The sequence below is a fragment of the Artemia sp. Qi Xiang Cuo genome, chromosome 13 (assembly GCF_049724085.1).
Source record: "Artemia sp. Qi Xiang Cuo chromosome 13, ASM4972408v1, whole genome shotgun sequence".
Lineage (NCBI taxonomy): Eukaryota > Metazoa > Arthropoda > Branchiopoda > Anostraca > Artemiidae > Artemia > Artemia sp. Qi Xiang Cuo.
Window position 1 is genome coordinate 36,755,780 of NC_142806.1, and position 21,103 is coordinate 36,776,882.

Sequence of the window (21,103 nt, forward strand, 5' to 3'; positions counted from 1 at the left end):
AGGAGGGAGGGGGGGCTGTGAGCGTAAATAGGGTTTTCGACTATGGTGATTCCAATGGTGGAGTTTAATTTCTATCCGTTGTCAAGGGCTTCAAGTTATTTATCAAAATTCCCCCAAATTTGTTTTCGCAATGAACTTTAATCATTAAGAATAACCGAAATAATAGTTACCGTTCCTGAGACAGCTTCAAATGGTGATTCTTCCTCACTTGGCAGTGTTTTCTAAACATGTTTTTATATTTTTGGTTCTTATGGGCAAGTGTTCTTCCTTCACTAGGTTGTCCCTAAGGGGGCAACCAGGATGAGAAAGGAACGCAAGGTCATCAGTAAAATTATCATGTCAGTGCGGCTTTGAAAATTATAGGAGAGTGAGTACAGCCTTCTTTTGCACCAAAATACATGCTGCAATTTTTTTTTTTATATCAAACAGTTTGTGGTAACGAACTGCAAGTAAGGAGCGACCCGGCTCAATAGTAACCGAAACTCTAAAAAACAGAATTTTGATACCAATAGATACATCAAAAAATTTTATTTTTATGCTGATTTCAAATGTATATGTTTCATCAAGTTCAGTCTTACAAATCAAAAGTTACGAGCCTGAGAAAATTTGTCTGATTTTCGAAAAAGGGGGGCGATCACCCCCTAAAAGTCATAGAATCTTAATGAAAATCACACCATCAGATTCAGCGTATCAGAGGACCCTACTGTAGAGGTTTCGAGCTCATATCTGCAAAAATTTGGAATTTTCTATTTTCTGCCAGAAGAAAGATCACAGATACGTGTTTATTTATTTATTTTTCTTCCCAGGGTCGTATCGACCCAGTGGTCCCAAAATACCGCAAGAGGGCTCATTCGAACGGAAATTGAAATTTCTAGTGCCCTTTTTAAGTGACCAAAAAAATTGGAGGGCAACTAGGCCCCCTCCCACGCTAATTTTTCCTCAAAGTCACCTGATCAAAATTTTGGGATAGCCATTTTGTTCAACATAGTCGAAAAATGCAATAACGCTATCTTTGCGGGTGACTTAATCCCCCACAGTCCCCGGGGGAAGGGCTGAAATTATGAACTTTGCCCATTGTTTACATATAGTATTGGTCATTCGAAAGTATACAGCCGTTTTCAGGGGGGATTTTTTTCTGGTAGGGGGAGGGGGTTACGTGGGAGGATCTTTCTATAGAGGAATTTTTTATGGGGGGAGGAAATTTTCTATGAAGGGGCCTGATTTCCCATTATTTTTAAAAAAAGATAAGAAATTAAGTAAAAAACAAGTTTTTTCAACTGACAGTAAGGAGCAACATTAACGAACAGAAATTATTGCGTATATGAGGGGGTTCACCCACTCGTCAATACCTCGCTCTTTGCGCTAATATTTTTTTTTGGTACTTACAAGAGAGCTATCTATTCTAATTAAACGGCCTTTTTGAGTCAGGGGTCGTTCTTAAGGAATAGGGAGAAAATTTGAAATTTTGTGTAAAGAGCAAGGTATTGATTTGGGGGTGAACCCCCTCATACACTTAATAGTTTTTGTTTGTCTTAAGTTTTAATGTTGGTCCTTACTTTTCAGTTTAAAAAACTTTTTTTTTTTACTTAATAGCAACAAAGAACGGGTTAGGCTTTATGGTTTGGGACAAAGTAATGGAGCGTAAGTTTAGGCAGGTAGCGCATTTAAAAGAACCAACATTGATTTGGTGGCGATTAATAGAGAGTAGTTTAGAGCGATCATCGCGTATACTATTAAAACATTTTGTTGTATTTGTTTTTCTTTATAATTTATACATCTAATGCTTGTGAAGTTTCAGTTGTTAGCAGAGATCATAAATATCTTAAGTAGATAAGAAACTAAGGAAAAACCTAGCATAAAAGATACGTCATCAAAGTAGATAACAGTGCCTGCTGGCTTATCTAATTTTTCATATAGAAATATTAAATGCGTAGAGAGCAAATGGTTATTTTCTTTTCATTAGCGGGACTTTGGGCTTCATTTTACCTTCAATTACACGTTAAGACTTTTGGCGATTGATACAATTTGGTATTATTATCCATCGTCATAGCCCTTCGGTGTCAGATTCCTTTCAAATAAGGCCTCTCCCAAGATTCGGTGACCAGTGATTCGACAGGATCACCCTTGGGGATGAAAAAAAAAACACATCAGTACTACCTTAGTCAAATCCAAGCAAAATCAGATTTTTATCGTTCTTCAGGTGGGGGGCTGTATACGTCCAACCAAGATATTTTGACAGTTGCATTTCCAACTGAGATCGACTGCCAGATCTATATCTTTTTAATCTTTGGGTATCAAATTACAGTTCACATTGCCAGACAGAAGATGCTGCCTATTTTTCTTTGTTTTTAGTATTTGTTTTTTTTTTTGTGTCCATCTATGATCACATTCTATTCAAATACATTTCCTTTCTTTTTGCAATAGATACAATAAGTACATTAAGGTTCTGAAGAAACAGAAATTTTTTTGTGCTTGATATGGCATGTGGAGTACAACTTGAAACTTTTTTCTTATTTGATAAAATTTTGATTTTTTTTTATTCTGAACCTTTTGGTTGCCTTCTATGAACCGTAATCAATGAATCTTTTCTGAGGCAGAAGAATTAAAAACAATAGATGCTTACACTCATCATCGAAACAATTTCCTGAATAAACCTTTTCATCTATTCTGAATACATGCCTTCCAGGCTTGTCATTAGCCCATCCTTTCCATGGTAAATCTCTTATTCTCATGTCCTGAGAGTAAGGTATGTACTGAAAAGCTCGTGTTCCGTTACCAGCATTAAACCCAACAAAAGCTGGAACACCACCCTGACCTGTAAGTGTGTCCCCACCTGCTTCTGTGTGGGTTGTCCATCCCATATATCCGTAATTGAACATGGCAAATGTTCGTACTTCATCTGTGGTAATTACAGCTTGGAAAGTATTTGTCTGAAAAAAAAAGAGCCGAACTAAGTCTAGAGTACTTTGGCTTTGGGCTATAATTTAATAATAAACCATCATTTTGTAGCTGGACAGAAACAATTTTTTTCTTTGAAAATAAAGATGGATGTTGTGATATATGAAAACAATGCTGCCCCATTTAAAAAATAGAGTCAGCCGACTGGGTAAAAAAACTAGATAATTCTAGCCAGCGAAAAAGAAGATTAGAATACAAACATTTTGGTCAAGGTTTCTGCTCAACCGTCCACAGTACAAAAATGGAAGTAACGAGTAATAAGAAATAAAACTCCAGAGGACAAAATAAAACAAGACATATCTTATATTTTCTTTATCACTAATTTTTCATTTCGTAGTGCTTAACCAGTGTGGTCACAGAAATTATTTACCTTTGGTATTCGCAAGTTATTAAAAGAGCTGGATTTCACAGCTTTTTGATGCCACTCTCCACACCCTTACACCTTCAGCCGTCACGAACATGACCTCATGTCGTCTCTCTCTTCTCGCTCCTTTTGCTGCGATCGACAGACTACGCCTTTGGTCCTCACGCACTTGTTATCATGGCATTACATTAAATATTTTGGTTTTTATTTCGAATTTTTACATTTTATTTTGATGCTTACGGTTTCGAGATTTTCCGCATAAATTTCATGTGGACAGCTTGGCTGTAAACTTAAGGAAAACCAAGACGGACAGACAATTGATTTTATAAGATATTTTTATATATATCGTCTTAAAATATAAATTAATTCTGTACTGTTTGTTGGTTGGTTTGTTGACTAGTTGCTGAGGAGACTGTGGAAGTGTTAAAGTTAGAAACTTGGAAATTTTTCTAAAATTTTCGGACGGTAGCGAGCAAAGCCATCAGAGGAAGGTGACAAGGCAGGATTTGCTTGGGTCACAAGCTCAAGCAAGCAGAGGAAGGTGACGAAAAGATGGCGAAGGTAGTTTTTTCGCTCTAGCAGAAGAGCTGATAAACATGTTTTACGGGCTCTTTGTTTTTCCTTATTTCGTTTGGGTGGAAGTTAGTGCCCTCGTCACTCGTCAATGAGTTGGCAAAAGCATATACATTATTTACAAATGGAATGCAAAATCATAAGTACGGCTCTTTGCTTAATAATTGTTTTCATTCAAAGTGAAAACAGTTGACTAGCATTTGGATTTTTATCAACTTGAATTTATTTTAGTATTATAAAATTCAATGAATTATGTGACCAACCATAGTTTTCAACTCACTTCTAGCATTGAAAAATCAAATGCATGCATAAAAAACACAAACATTCCAAAAAAGAGAAGAACCCAATATCTTACAGTTCTGAGGGCCTGAGGTAAGCCTCCAGCAAAGGTCACATTTTTCCAGGTTGCAATAATTGTATGTTTTGGAATGAAAGATTCTGCGCCAATCATTGCTTCTCGAATATCCCATTGTAGCCTCTCTCTAAGTTCAACACCAAATTGATCCATTCGACCCGGCAAATCTCGTTCAAGTCTTGAAAAAAAAAATTATTAGCGTAAATTTGACCAAAATTGTTACCAAATTATATACTTTAAAAAGTTTTTAACAAAATTTATAGGAATAAATTAACTGTAAATATAAGTGAGCTATTTCAGAATAAAATTTTAACTTTTGAAACAAATATTTCAAACTCTGCATTACATGGAAGCATTTCCAATGAAATGGATTAAAACACGACATAATCTTGAGGGAAGGAGATGGGAGAGAGAAAGAGAGAGAGAGAGAGAGAGAGAGAGAGAGAGAGAGAGAGAGAGAGAGAGCGAGAGAGAGAGAGAGAGAGAGAGAGAGAGAGAAAGAGAGAGAGACAGATAGAGAGAGATATATATATAGAGAGAGAGAGAGATAGAGAGAATAGAAGAAGGGACTATTTCGAAAAGACATAATGTTTAAAATGTGAATTTTTCATAAATTGTAAGGAGTGAGTAGCGCAGTCGCTGTAAGGCTACAGACCCTCTTTAACCCACCAAAAGTCTAGAGCTTCATTTGCATAATGAATGGTTTTATTTGTTTTAACAATCTAATGCTTTTAAAGTTTCCTTGACTATGTTTTTCATTATCATTATTTTTGAAAGCAAATTTAGTTTTATTAATTCAATATTTATTTATTTGAAAACCCGTCATACAAAAAAAAGAAGACGGAGCAAAGGTTTCGAATTAGGAGCCTGCTTAGTTTTAGTGAGTACAAACGACACTCTTATGTTTTGGGGAGATTCTGAGGGGAAGTGGGGAGACAACGTCACACCTGTTTGTCTTCAATTTTGTTCCTTTTGAATTCTGATCCGTCTGAAATCTTAAGAAAACTATATTTTTTAATGAAAGTAAAGAGTGACATTTAAATTTAAAACGAACAGAATAAGAGGGACTACAACCTCCTAAACCCCCTTTCTTTTTGCTAAAGTTTAACAAGTGCTTTACCGATAGAATTTTAGAACGGAACAGATATAGCCAGTTGGTGCTCGGAGATGTATTATTTACCGATTGCACTTCTAAACATTTGAACAGTAAATTTTATTGTTTAAAGCTAATACGAATAAATATGTTCTTCAATTTTCGAGGCATTGTAATAAAAGAATTACACTTTTTTTCACATCGTTCTTCCATTAAAGCTTTCGTTCTTGAAACATAGGACAACTAAGTCAAACCTTACCGTAAAGAGTGGGGAGTTAAGAGGGTAGTAGTCCCGGTGATATATTCAAGAATGTCTATTGTTTTAATATAAACTGTGTTTTTATCGCATTAGCAGTTTGGTTATTAACAAAATTATCTTTTGTAGAACTGTGCTGCAAGAAAAAGCACTGATTTAGCTGTATTTAATTGAAATAATAAAATAGTTCTAAAATAAGAGTGCGGCTATCACCCTTATCAAGCTCCCATTTTTTTTGCACTCGAGTTCGACTTTGAAAGACAATGCATCGATACTTAATGACTACCCTTTCCACAATAATGGGGGAGCTGCCATTCCCTCAAAACTCATGGTGTTGCGCTTGTTTCAAATATATTCCTCCTCCAAATGAGGAAAGTGAGGAGTTAAGTCCTGCCTCATTATTTGCGTTAAGCAACGCACATGGATAGTTTAAAATGAAGCCCTACTGTTACACTTTATGAGGCTTTAGGTACAATCCTTCGAATCATTCACAGACATCTGTTTAGCACCCTAATAGCTGGTGCGCAACTATGCAATATCCTTAACACCTGTTTTAGGGCTCTTGGACATGTTGAATTCTATGTGCGATTTTCACCGTCTGATAAATTTTTGCATTTGTCTGCCGCCAACTGTCTCGTCGCTTTTTTGTTATCATGGTTGCAGCATTCACCGCAACCTCCTAAAGAGCAGACTCTAGCAGTCTAGCCCTATAGTAACTGAAAATTTAAAATTCTGACCAATCTTAAAGGTAAAAGCTTGTTGCAAAAAAAATTTATGGGAATTTCAAAAATAGTCTGAAACCCCTCGAAAATAGTGTCGAGTCAAAACGAAATATGCAATATTGGAATCACCATAACCTATAACCCCACTTAAGGGAATTATAGTCCTCCATCTTGAGCAAAAAGGAAAATCACTTTTTTTGCATGGGATGCAGCGATCTGTCTCGTTTTTTTTTCGTTTTTTCGTCGCCGCTAGTGGGACACTGAAACATTGCACGGAGATTTTTAGGGGTTCATTTGAAAGCTAATTCTTATATCTATGTGCTTTTTGTATGTAACACAGCATACTATTAATACGAAATGTAATTTTGACAAAAACTGCATATTTTTGTAGAATTTGATGTTAACATACCTATTTTTTGACAAGAGATGATACAGTATTCTTTTTTTTTCAATTCCCTGAAATTGCTCTAAGGAGCGGCTTTGGTAAAAGTAAAAGCACTAAAACAAGGTACAATTTCTAGTAAAACATAAATATTTTTCGGTTGTACAAGCATTATTTACAAAGTGTTTCGTTTTTTACTAGGTTATTGCTAAGAAAAATCTGAAGGCATTTTCCTGTGTGTGATATATTAATTCTACGATGTATCCTAAATTTAATCCCTAAGGTGGTCACAAAAGAAAAAGAAGGATAGAGTGGTACGGTGCAGGAGAAGTTGCTTTTTAGCGAGTTGAACCTAAAAATTTTTATTTGCTTTCATTGACTTAAAGGCTGTTTTTCTTGAACCGCATTTTGAAATCCTGGTTCAAACTGAGGCACAGTCTGTGAAGCATCAACAAGACATCTAAGAAACGGTGAGAAATAACCAACACATGTGAGTAGGGAAGGGGGTACCAGCACTGTACGAACACATGTGCTGCCATGTATAATCGAGTCTAACGGGGCAATGACCCCTTTTTTATGGTTTTTCTCACTGAGGATGTTTTTTCATGGTTTTTCTCACTGGGGATGTTTTTTCATGGTTTTTCTCATTGTTTGATGGATGTTTCTTGGATGTCAACAACAATTGCTGGATGAAGACATCTGGTTATTGTTGGATGGTTATGTGTGTTGGTCAATTTATTTGTTGTTTTCTTGGATGTCAACATAAGCTCAACAACATTTTGGATGTAGACATCTGGTTATTTGTTGTTTTCTTGGATTTCAACATAAGTTCACATCAACAATTGCTGGATTATCGAGTCTAACGGGACAGGGTCAATGACACCTCTTTCCAGGTCAATTCATTTGTTGTTTCCAAGCGTATTGATCGAGTCTAACAGGACAAGATCACGTGTCTCTTTCTAAGCCAGTCAGGGAGTTACGTAAGGTTTTCCATTACATCACAATTCGCCCTTGAGATTTTGTATATAACGGACATGCGTTGAGGTTCACTAAGTCTAGAGTTAGCAGTGTGATAACATGAACGAACAAATTGAGTTAGAAATATCCTTTTATTGCAACTGTTCTATATGTAAAGGATATTATCATGATTTTGAAGATTCTTTTGAACCTACTACACGTGTAGACAGTGTAGACGTAGGGATAGAGGAGAAAAATCTGGAGGAAATAAGGAGAAAAATCATACATGATATGGAGAGAAATTTATACAGATTGCAAGCAAACTCCCATAAAACAAGGTTTGATATGACAGAACAGGAAGATCAACAGAAGAGACTGGGAAAAGAGGGCTTTCTCTACAGAGATACCTCAAAATATAGTATAAAAGACAATGATGAAAACTCGAAGAAAAACGTGCATAGTGCAAGATATAGAAGTGAATATTATAATGAATATGATCTAAGAAAAGGGAAAAAGTGGCTCTTTAAGAGAGAACATAAGAGTTTATTCAATGGAATGGATTTTAAACATAAAAAATCGTTCTGGAAAAGTTCTCATATACCATTTTACAATAAATCTCATTATTGATTTGATTGATAAGTTATGTATCGTAACCTTGCAATAAATTTGTTTGTACTATATTAATTTTCTCCTACTCGATAAGCCTAGAGTACGAATAGCAACAGACTTCTGTACATGAATAGTTTAGATTGAATAGATCACCCCATAGAGTGTTATCAGTCCTCAGCCAAGTTTTCTATCGAAGATAAAAAATAAATCATTCTTCTAACAATCTTACTTACTATGAAGTGATACTTGAGGGTTTATATTAAACTAAAATCATCGTCGAAGCGCTAAATTCAGTTAATAAATTTGTCCGACATTTCATTGTCCACCATACCCCTTAAAAAAGAGTGTAATATCTCATTACCATAAATTTACAGGAGGGGAAAAATAATTATAAGACTAAACTCATTAAATCACTATATTCAGTTACTAAATTTGTCCGACATTTCTTTTTCCGCCTTATTTTCATGTTTTTTACAAGCCATTCATATTATACCTAAACTGCATTCAGATATTTTCTTGATATACCATGGCTTTATTGGCCTCAGGTGCCCTTATGTTCCAGAGAGATGCGAGTAGTAGCAGTATTTCATGTTTTTATAAGTCATTCATACTTTAATCTATAAATTTTCTAATATTTTCTTGATAAAACGTACATTTGTTGACCTCAGATGCCTTAGTATTGCAGGAAGTTGTTAGTACTAGTAGTATTATCATGTTTTTGCAAGCCTTTCCTACTATACATTCGACATTTCAGATATTTTCATGATAAAGCGTACACATTAGCATACACAATTCAAACATCGCATTAACCCATTCGAACAACAAATATTATTTTCACTGTCCTCGATGCTTTAACAGTAAACAATATGTCAGTGTGGGAGGATCTTACTCCAACTCAGCCCCCAAATCATACTATGAATTGGTACTTGAGAGTCTATAGTTTCTAGTCACACTCCCAGGTATCTGAAATCCCCATACAATGCTTTTCCAGACAGAATTCCCAGGTGACTAACCCCCCCTCCGCGATATTATTCTAGGCAAAAATTAAATTTAAACTTACATTAATTACATCGACACAATGCAGGGTATCAACTGTTGTCATTAAAGGACCGGAGACTTCACTAAAGTTATTCATTTCAATATATACTGAAGTATCACTATTTTAACATAATGGATTATACAACTATCACTACACCTCTAGAGAGTGGATATCATGGGGAGTTTTATCACCATTCATCATTATCGGACTCATCGTTACTCATCCACATTCGATGATCCCATGAAATGGGATGTGCTTTATTTTGTATTAGGGGATATCTAATACACTTGTCCACATGTGGTATCATTTCAGGTACCCATTACATAAAACCCTCACCTTATCAATGGGGCAATAAATTGCATTGGGATATTTTTCACATCCAAAGTCCTCTAAATTAAAAAGGGGGATATTAATGTCACAATATAGGATCATGAGCTTATCGGTAGGGACATTCCCTTTAACGTATAAAGCTTTTACTCCAAAAAAGATACAAATTTCACAGACTTCCTCTTGTACATGCTTTAATTCTATAGAATTTTTATTAAAAGTTTTTATTTTTCTTTCGTAGAATCCAAGTCCGTTTATACGGCGTAACGCAGTGCTCCATAAACGTTTATCATAATCAAACAAGTTATAGTTAACATCCCAATGGTAATTGTATATTTCTCTATGATCTTCACCCAGTAATTAAAACACACACTCGGAAATTACTCCACAAGATTAATGTTTTATGCCAATATATTCAGAATCGATCACACCGTACATGATGAAATGAATTATTTTATAATTGTCTGTCTCTGTTCTAAGAATAGAATTGGAGAACAAATTCCTTTTGACATCGGTTGAAAATCAGAACAAAGAGAGTCAGGGAAAAAGCTCCATGGATATATCCGTCAGAAAGGCAAGAGGATCCGTTTGAACACTGAGTGAGGCCATATCCGTCTGAGAATATTACAGCTTTTAGAAGAAAAAAAATCTTTATCCAAATTTTTTATATGAAACTTAAAGCACTCAACTGGACTTTTTCTAACCAAAGTTTCAAATTTGAGCCAGAGAAATGTACTTTCTATTATTTTCTTACAAAAAACTAGAGTTTACGGTCAAAAACCATTATTAGTTCAGATTTTACGGAAATAGTTTATTGTCGAGCCAAAACTGGACTTTTTCTTTCTAACCCAAGTTTCACATTTGAGCCAGAAAATTTAGTTTCCATAATTTTCTTGCAAAAAACTGGAGTTTACGGTCAAAAACCTTTATTAGTTCAGATTTTACGGAAATAGTTTATTGTCGACCAAAAACTGGACTTTTTTTTCTAACCAAAGTTTCATATTTGAGTCAGAGAAATGTATTTTCCATAATTTTCATACAAAAAACTAGAGTTTACGGTCAAAAACCTTTATCAGTTCAGATTTTACGGAAATAGTTTATTGTCGAACCAAAACTTGACTTTTTTTCTAACCCAAGTTTCACATTTGAGCCAGAGATATGTATTTTCCATAATTTTCTTACAAAAAACTAGAGTATATTTCTTACACTTGCACACAAAACACAAACAAAAAAAACACACATACACAAAAACAAAAACACAAAAACACACTCACAAAAATACAAAACACACACACAAAAACACACACACACGCAAAACACACACACACACAAAAAACACACACACACACAATAGCACGCAAACAAAAACAGACACACACAAAAACAAACACAAAAAAACACACACACAAAAACACACGCACAAAAACACAAAAACAAAACACACAAAAAAAAACACACAACCACACAAACACACACACACAACACAAACAAAAAAACACACACAAAAACACAAAAACAAAAACAGACAAAAACACAACAGACACACAACAAAAAACACACACACGCAAAAAAACACACACACACAAAAACACAGACGAACACAAAAACAGACACACACAAAAAAAGAAACAAAAAACACACAAACACAAAAACACACACACACACAAACAGACACACACAAAAACAGACACACACACAAAAAAAAAAATTTACACAAAAAAAAACAACACACACGCACACATAACACATGCACACAAAACACAAACAAAAAAAACACACACACAAAAACAAAAACACAAAAACACACACACAAAAACACAAAACACACACAAAAAGGAGCAACATTAAAAAAAAAATTATAGTATCAAACAAAAAATCTTGATAGTCTATGTTATTAAACAATTTGAAAAACATGCAAATGTCCCCTCTCACTATCATATAGAACTCTTCAGGATGAAACCTTTATAAAAATCAGATAAAATATAATCTTTAATTCCCAGCGCAACTTATTTTTTGATCCAAAATCTACGAGCCTGAGAAAATTTGTCTGATTTTCGAAAAAAGGGGGAAAGACATCATTAAGATAATAGAATTTTAATGAAAATCATAGCATTGGATTCAACATATCAAAGAACCCTACTGTAAAGGTTTCAAACTCTTATCAGTAAAAATATGGGATTTTGCATTTTTGACAGAATGGGGGGATTTTGGTATGGGGAATTAATTTTACATGAGGTGGGTGGTTTCCAAGGGTGAAATTTTCAGGTGTATTTTCAGGGGGGAATTTTAAAAGTTTTTTCCAAGGAGACGGAACGGACAGAATTCGAACTTTAACGTAAAATTTCATATTATTACATAGAAATACCAAAACCATAGGTTAGATTAGCTTAGGTTAAACTAGTGTAAGTTGACCTAAAAATGTTACGTGCGCACACGTAACCTAATGACCCCCCTCCCCCTCTGAGCCCCCTAAAGGGTCCCCCTCCCCCCAAAGGCCCCCGGGACCCCCTAAGGCCCCCCGGTACCCCAAAGGCCCCCCGGTCCCCAAAGAGCTGTGTGCACAAGTAACATTTTTAGATTAACTTACACTAGGTTAACCTAAGCTAATCTAACCTTCGGTTTTGGTATTTCTATGTAATAGATGGAATTTTCCGTTAAAGTTCAAATTCCGTCCGTTCCGTCTCCTTGGGAAAAATTGTTAAAATTCCCTCCTGAAAATTCTCCCTGAAAATTTCACCCTTGGAAACCCCCCTCCTCATGTGAAATTAATTCCCCATACCAAAATCCCTCTATTCTGTCAAAAATGCAAAATCCCATATTTTTACTGATAAGAGTTTGAAACCTCTACAGTAGGGTTCTTTGATATGTTGAATCCAATGCTATGATTTTCATTAAAATTCTATTATATTAATGATGTCTTTCCCCCTTTTTTGAAAATCAGACAAATTTTTTCAGGCTCGTAGATTTTTGATCGAAAAATAAGTTGCGCTGGGAATTAAAGATAATATTTTATCTGATTTTTATAATGGTTTCATCTTGCAGAGCTCTATATGATAGTGAGAGGGGACATTTGTATGTTTTTCAAATTGTTTAATAACATAGACTAATCTAGTTGTTGGACCGTTACTTTCCTTTGCAATATAAGTTCATGTTTATTGTTTATTAGAACCGTCTGTATTGAACTAGAGATTCGTTAAACAAAGAATTGCTATGAGTAACTCAAACATTGTAAGATTTTTTGTTTGATACTATCATTTTATGTTTTAAATGTTGCTCCTTACTTTCACTTACAAAAATCTGTTTTTTAATTTAATAAAACACAAAGATTAGTTGCTTCGTTTGCTCTCTTCTTTGCCTGGTTTGTCAATAAAGAAATATCCGAAGCCTATACGTTAATCAGACACCGTTTTAAGTTTAAATCATTTTAAGAACTCTATTTCTGATCATCTAAGTTTTAAAAACAACAGTTTTTTTTCAACTGTAAGTAATGATCAACATAGAAATTAAAAACAAACAGTAATTATTCTATATTTTAGGGGAACTGCCCCTTTCTCAACCCTCGCTCTTTACGCTAGAGTATTAAAAACTCTTTAAAAAATGCTTCCCTTTCAAATTTCACGCTCTTTGGAAGTAGCTTTTTGAAGAATTGTGACTAAAAGTCAAAATTAGTGCATAAAGCACTAGATTTAAGTAAGGGGTAACCTCCAATCTTTCGTGTAATTAAAAAAGGAACTAGAACATTTAATTTTCTTCTATGAAGATCTGTTCTAAACTAATGAAATAGTTTATAAGGATTAAATTCAAACAATAACTCAATACCAAGCTCAAATGCGAATTCGATTTTCAAAGGGTTATTAGCATAAAATTAAATTTTTGGTGGAAGATTCCCCTGCTAGTGGGGATGTAATTGCATAGAAAAAGTTGTTCTAGCTTATATTTTCCTTTTACCTCTTTAGATTTCTTGCTAGCATAGTTTGAAGACCTTATGATTTTAGGGGTATTCGAATTGCATCATATTTCAATTCCACAACCGACAGGCTCTATCGTCGGTGTGTGTGTTTTTTGTTTGTGTGTTTTTGTGCGTGTGTGTTTTTGTGTGTCCGTTTTTTTTGTGTCTGTTTTTGTGTGCGTGCTTTTGTTTGTGTGTGTGTAAGTGTTTTTGCGTGTGTTGTGTGTTTTTGCGTGTGTGTGTGTTTTTGAATGTGTATGTTTGTTTTTGTGTGTGTCTTTTTTTGTGTGAGTGCTTTTGTTTGTGTGTGTGTGTGTATTTGTGTGTGTTTGTGTTTTTTGGCGTGTGTGTGTGTGTTTTTGTTTGTGTGTTTGTGTGTTTTTGTGTGTTTGTTTTTTTGTTTTTGTTTGTGTGTGTAATTTTTTTGTTTGTGTTTTGTGTGAATGTGTAGTGTGTGCTTGTGTGTTGTTTTTGTGTATGTGAATTTTCGTGTGTTTTTTTGTGTGTGTTTGTTTTTTGTTTGTGTGTTTTTGGGAGTGTGTGTTTTTGTGTATATTTGTGTGTGTGTGTGTGTTTTTGAGTTTGTTTTTTTGTGTGTCTGTTTTTGTGTGAGAGCTTTTGTTTGTGTGTGTGTGTGTGTTTTTGCGTGTGTGTGTGTTTTTGCGTATGTATGTGTTTTTGTGTTTTTTTTTTTGTTTTTTTCTGTGTGTTTTTGTTTTTGTGTGTGTGTGTTTTTGTGTTTGTTTTTTGTTTGTGTTTTGTGTGTATGTTTGTGTGTTTTTGTTTGTGTGTGTTTTTACGTGTGCTTGTGTTTTGTGTGTGTGTGTGTTTTTGGGTGTATGTTTTTGTGTGTTTGTGTGTGTGTGTTTTTTATTTATGTGTTTTTATGCGTGTGTGTTTTTGTGTGTGTGTGTGTTTTTTTGTGTCTTTTTTTGTGTGTGTCTGTTTTTGTGTGCGTGCTTTTGTGTGTGTGTGTTTGTGTGTGTGTTTTTGTGTGTGTGTTTTGTGTTTTTGTTTGTTTGTGTGTGTGTGTTTTTTTTGTTTGTGTTTTGTGTGCATGTGTTGTGTGTGCGTGTTTGTTTTTTTCAGTTTTGGTACGACAATAAACTATTTCCGTAAAATCTGGACTAATAATGGTTTTTGACCGTAAACTCTAGTTTTTTGTAAGAAAATTATGGAAAATACATTTTTCTGGTTCAAATGTGAATCTTTGGTTAGAAAAAAGTCCTGTTTTGGTTTGACAATAAACTATTTCTGTACAATCTGAACTAATAATGGTTTTTGACTGTAAACTCTAGTTTTTCGTAAGACACTTATGGAAAATACATTTCCCAGGCTCAAATGTGAAAATTTGGTTAGAAAAAAAAGTCCAGTTTTGGTTCGACAATAAACTATTTCCTTAAAATCTGAACTAATAAAGGTTTTTGACCGTAATCTCTAGTTTTTTGTAAGAAAATTATGGAAAATACATTTCTCTGACTCAAATATAAAACCTTGGTTAGAAAAAAAGTCCAGTTTTGGTTCCACAATAAACTATTACCGTAAAATCTGAAGTAATAAAGATTTTTGGCCGTAAACTCTAGTTTTTTGTAAGAAAATTATGGAAATACATTCCACTGGCTCAATTGTGAAACTTTGATTAAAAAAAGTCCAGCTGGGTGCTTTAAGTTGCATATAAAAATTTTTTTATAAAGATTTTTTTTTCTAAAAGATGTAATATTCTCAGACGGATGTGACCACACTCAGGGTCCAAACGGATCCTCTTCTTTTCTGACAGATGTGTCAACGGAGCTTTTTCCCTGACTCTCTTTGTTCTGATTGTCAACTGATGTCAAAAGGAGTTTGTTCTCCAATTCTATGCTTAGAATAGAGAAAGACAATTATAAAATAATTCATTTCATCATTTACGGTGTGATCGATTCTGAATATATTGGCATAAAACATTCATCTTGTTGAGTAATTTCCGAGTGTGTGTTTTTATTACTGGGTGAAGATCATAGAGAAATATACAATTACCATTGGGATGTTAACTATAACTTGTTTGATTATGATAAACGTTTATGGAGCACTATATTACGCCGTATAAACGGACTTGGATTATACGATAGAAAAATAAAACCTTTTAATAAAAATGCTATAGAATTAAAGCATGTACAAGAGGAAGTCCGCGAAATTTGTTGCTTTTTTGGAGTAAAAGCGTTATACGTTAAAGTGAATGTCCCCACCGATAAGCTCATGATCCTAGAATGTGACATTAATATCCCCCTTTTTAACTCAGAGGACTTTGGATTTGAAAAATATCCCAATGCGATTCATCGTCCCATTGATGAGGTGAGGTTTTTATGCAATGGGTACCTGAAATGATACCACATGTGGACAAGTGTATTAGATATCCCATAATGCAAAATAAAGCACACCCCATTTAGTGGGATCATCTAATGTGGAATTGTGGATGAGTAACGATGAGTCCGATAATGATGAATGGTGATAACACTCCCCATGATATCCACTCTCTAAAGGTGTAGTGATGCTTGTATAATCTATTATGTGAAAATAGTGATACTTCAGTGTATATTAAAATGAATAACTTTAGTGAAGTCTCCGGTCCTTCAATGGCAACAGTTGATACCCTGCATTGTGTCGATGTAATTAATGTAAGTTTAAATTTTATTTTTGCCTAGAATAACATCGCGAAGCGGGGAGGGGGTTTAGTCACCTGGGAATTCTATCTGGAAAAGCATCGTCTGAGGATTTCAGATACCTGGGGGTGTGACTAGAAACTATAGACTTTCAAGTACCAATTTATAGTATGATTCGAGGGCTGAGTTGGAGTAAGATCCTCCCACACTGACTTATTGTTTACTGTTAAAGCATCGAGGACAGTGAAAATAAAATCTGTTGTTCGAATGGGTTAATGCGATATTTGAATTCTGTATGCTAATGGGTACGCTTTATCATGAAAATATCTGAAAATGTCAAATGTATAGTAAGAAAGGCTTGCAAAAACATGATAATACTACTAGTACTAACAACTTACTGCGCTATTAAGGCATCTGAGGTCAACAAATTTATGTTTTATCAAGAAAATATTAGAAAATTTATAGATTAAAGTATGAATGACTTATAAAAACATGAAATACTGCTATTACTCGCAACTCTCTAGAACATAAGGACACCTGAGGCCAATACAGCCATGGTTTATCAAGAAAATATCTGAATGCAGTTAAGCTATAATATGAATGGCTTGTAAAAAACATGAAAATAGGGTGTATAAGGAAATGCCAGACAAATTTATTAACTGAAATTAGTGATTTGATGAGTTTTGGCTTATAATTATTTTTCCCCTCCTGTAAATTTATGGTTATGAGAGATTACACTCTTTTTTAAGGGGTATTGTGGACAACGATATGTCGGACAAATTTATTAACTGAATTTAGTGCTTCGACGATGATTTTAGTTTTATATAAACCATAAAGTACCATTTCATAGTAAGTAAGACTATTAGAAGAATTATTTATTTTTTATCGTTGTTAGAAAACTAGGCTGAGGACTGATAACACTCTATGGGGTGGTCTATTCAATCTAAACTATTCATGTACAGAAGTCTCTGTTGCTATTCGTACTCTAGGCTTATCGAGTAGGACAAAATTAATATAGTATAAACAAATTTATTGCAAGATTACGGTACAAAACTTATCAATCATATCAATAATGAGATTTATCGTAAAATGGTATATGAGAACTTTTCCAGAACGAATTTTGATGTTTAAAATCCATTCCATTGAATAAACTCTTATGTTGTCTCTTAAAGGGCCACTTTTTCCCTTTTCTTAGATCATATTCATTATAATATTCACTGCTATATCTTGCACTATGCACATTTTTCTTCAAGTTTTCATCATTGTCTTTTATACTATATTTTAAGGTATCTCTGTAGAGAAAGCCCTCTTTTCCCAGTATCTTTTTCGATCATCCTTTTCTGTCATATCAAACCTTGTTTTATGTCAGTTTGCTTGCAATCTGTATAAATTTCTCTCCATATCATGTATGATTTTTCTCCTTATTTTCTCCAGATTTTTTTCCTCAATTCCTACGTCTACACTGTCTAAACGTGTAGTAGGTTCATGAGAATGTTCAAAATCATGATAATGTCCTTTACATATAGACCAGTTGCAATAAAAGGATATTTCTAACTCAATTTGTTCACTCATGTTATCACACAGCTAACTCTAGACTTAGTGAAGCTCAACGCATGTCCGTTATATACAAAATCTCAAGGGTGAATTGTGATGTAATGGGAAACCTTACGTAACTCCCTGATTGGCTTAGAAAGAGACACGTGATCTTGTCCCATTAGACTCGATCAATTCGCTTGGAAACAACAAATGAATTAACCTAGAAAGAGGTGTCATTGACCCTGTCCCGTTAGACTCGATAATCCAGCAATTGTTGATGTGAACTTAGGTTAAAATCCAAGAAAACAACAAATAACCAGATGTCTACATCCAAGCTGTTGTTGAACTTATGTTGACATCCAAGAAAACAACAAATAAATTGACAAACACACATAACCATCCAACAATAACCAGATGTCTACATCCAGCAATTGTTGTTGAGATCCAAGAAACATCCATCAAACAATGAGAAAAACCATGAAAAATCATCCTCAGTGAGAAAAACCATAAAAAAGAGGGTCATTGACCCGTTAGACTCGATTATAGATGGCAGCACATGTGTTCGTACAGTTCTGGTACCCCCTTCCCTACTCATGTGAACCGATCATTGATAATAGAAAGGACGTAACTTATAACAACAAAAAGCAGCAGAGAAGCTAGTTAAGTGGCTTTTGGGGCACCACATAATGACAAAGAACGTTTGATGAGCGCTATTTGCATACTTCTCACTATATGCTCAGCTGTACATTCAAGTGGGCATCCAGAAGAAAATAACTAAAAAGTGTTGTGTTATTTCATTAACCGCAGTGTACTCGTTTAAAAAGATAATTAGAATTATCTTTTTTTTCCAAATATATATTGTCAATATTTCACAGACATAAAAATAATTCAAAGTTTCAGCTTTGAAAAAAGTTTAGTTTTATCTTTTCTGAAAGGCCAGACAAAAACCGTCCATGTGTTAGCATCCAATTATTAGTAATCATTAGTGACAACCTAGAAGCCCCAGATTTAGAAGTAAAAACCTGTTTTTTGTTTGTTTTCAATTAGTTTTGAGCTTTGTTTTCAATTACTACAACAGATCTGTAAAGTTCGCTTAAGAAAAATTTGCATGACAATGAAACATGGCAATGTTTCATAATAAACGATCCTCCTTGGATAATTGTACCCATTAAAATATTTATTGGGGGGGGGGGGGTAGGAAATGTTAAAAAAATTCAAATGAATTTACTGGAAAAAAAAATCTGCATTGTCAGTTTAATATACACATGCTGATATTTATTCCTTCAAATCTTAATTGATTTTTGATTTCTTAAAGTTAGAAAAGTGGAAACATATAAAAGAAATTTTTTCAGCAAATTACAAATTATATTCTGGCTTTTAAAAAAGCTCGGGGTTTAGAACCCTACTCAGATTAATTTTTGCTCGTTTTGAGTTTGACTTTTATTCATTTTAATTTCTGTTTGTTTTGGGTTTCATTTATTTATTCATAGTGATTTGTGGTAGTTGTATTCCTGGTAGACTATTTGATTCTATTTTTGTTCATTTTAGTTTAATGGAGTTCTTTACTTCTTTATTTAAAAACTTATTTTGTTGAAAAAGTTTTTTTAATTAATTTCTGGTTTTTTTTTATATTAACATAGTCTTTTTCAGGGAGAAAGACTGAGCCTCTTCTAAAGTTAAACAACCATCCCTTCCATAAAAACCTTAAATACCCCCTGGGCATAGCTTACAACCCTTGCCCCTAATCTCTGGGGATTTTTTCAACCCCATAGGCCTTGTTATATGATATTTAGACCATTTTGGATAGAATAGCTATTTCAAAATTTCTATTATATGCATTTCGGGACAATACGACATGTGTGTGTGTGTGTGTGTGTGGGGGGGGGGGGGGGGGGGGTAGCTACCCTCTGATCACTTTGACTCTTACAGAGGATACTAGAGCGTCTGATTACCAATCCAATTAGCCCACTCCGAAGTTTATATGACCACGCTTTCTATAAAAACCTCTTATGTCCCCGGGGCATAACTTACAATCCTTACCCTGAGGGCTGGAGGTTTTCTTATCCTCAAAGACATAATTTCCAGACTGTTCTGATACGCTGAACAAAATGGCTATCTCAAAATTTTGCTTGGAAGTGTTGGGGAAATCATGGGCGTGGAAGGGGGGGGGCATTTGTCCTTTGATCAGTTTCTACTAATAAGAAGGCAATATTCTTCTCAATTTCCAATCAAATGAGCCCTTTTTGAAGCTTCTACGACACAACTTTATATAAGAACCTTATATGCCCCAAGGGCATAACTTACGACCCTTGTCCTGAGAGCTATTTGGGGGGGGGGGTCATCCTCAAAGAAATAATTTCCAGACCTTTCAACTACTTTAAACAAAATGGCCATATCAAAATGGCCATATGCAACCTTAGGCCTGAGGGCTGTGGGGGGGGGGGGGTTTGTCAACCTCAAAGACCAAATTTCCAGAATTGTCAACTACGTTCAACTAAATGACTATCTTAACTTTTTGATTGGATGTGTTTTGGGAGATGGTGGGCGTGAGAGGGAGCTTAGATACCCTTTAATCACTTTTGACTATTAAAAAGGGCACTAAACCTCTCAATTTCCAATTGAATGAGCCCCTTTTAAAGTTTCTACGACAACGCTAACTATAAAAATGTTATAGAGTCCCAAGGGCATAACTTACAACCTTTGCCCTGGGGACTCTAGGGGGTTTGTCATCCACAAATACATAGTTTCCAGAACTTTCAACTACGTTGAACAAAATGGCTATCTCAATACTTTGATTGAATGCGTTTGGGGAAATGGTGGGCGTGAAAGGAGTGTTAGTTGCTCTCCATTTATTTTCGGCTATTAAAAAGGGGAATAGTCCTTTCAATTTCCTATCAAATGAGACCTTTTTGAAGTTTTTACGACAACACTTGCTATAAAAACCTTATATGCCCCCAGGGCATAACTTATAACCCTTGCCCTGAGGGGTTTATCATCATCAAAGACCTAATTTCCAGAACTTTCAACTACGTTGAATAAAACCGCTTTCTCAAAATTTTGATTGGATGTGTTTGGGGAAATGGTGGGCGTGAGAGGAGGGTTAGTTGCTCTTCAATCACTTAAATGGCTTTCGACTATTAAAAACGGCACTAGCCTTTTCAGTTTCCAAACGAATGATCCCTGTTTGAAGTTGCTACTACATCGCTTTCTATAAAAACCTTATATGCCCCAAGGGCATGACACAAACCTTGCCCTGAGGGCTGTCGGGGGTTGTCATCCTCAAAGACCTAATTTCCAAAACTTTCAACTACTTTGATCAACATGGCTATCTAAAAATTTTGATT

At 34.7% G+C, this 21,103-nt stretch overlaps 1 protein-coding gene across 2 annotated transcripts in view; it reads right to left on the bottom strand.

The window, feature by feature from the left end:
* Nucleotides 1-21,103, bottom strand: part of mesh (sushi domain containing 2 mesh) — a 94,459-nt gene that overhangs the window by 64,140 nt on the left and 9,216 nt on the right. For both annotated transcript variants that reach the window (XM_089099462.1, XM_089099461.1), the window contains exons 4-5: nt 4,251-4,428; nt 2,624-2,930 (exon numbers count right to left, since the gene is read on the bottom strand). In XM_089099462.1, coding sequence (XP_088955588.1) covers nt 2,624-2,930; nt 4,251-4,428 — 485 coding nt within the window. The remainder of the gene's footprint in view (nt 1-2,623; nt 2,931-4,250; nt 4,429-21,103) is intronic.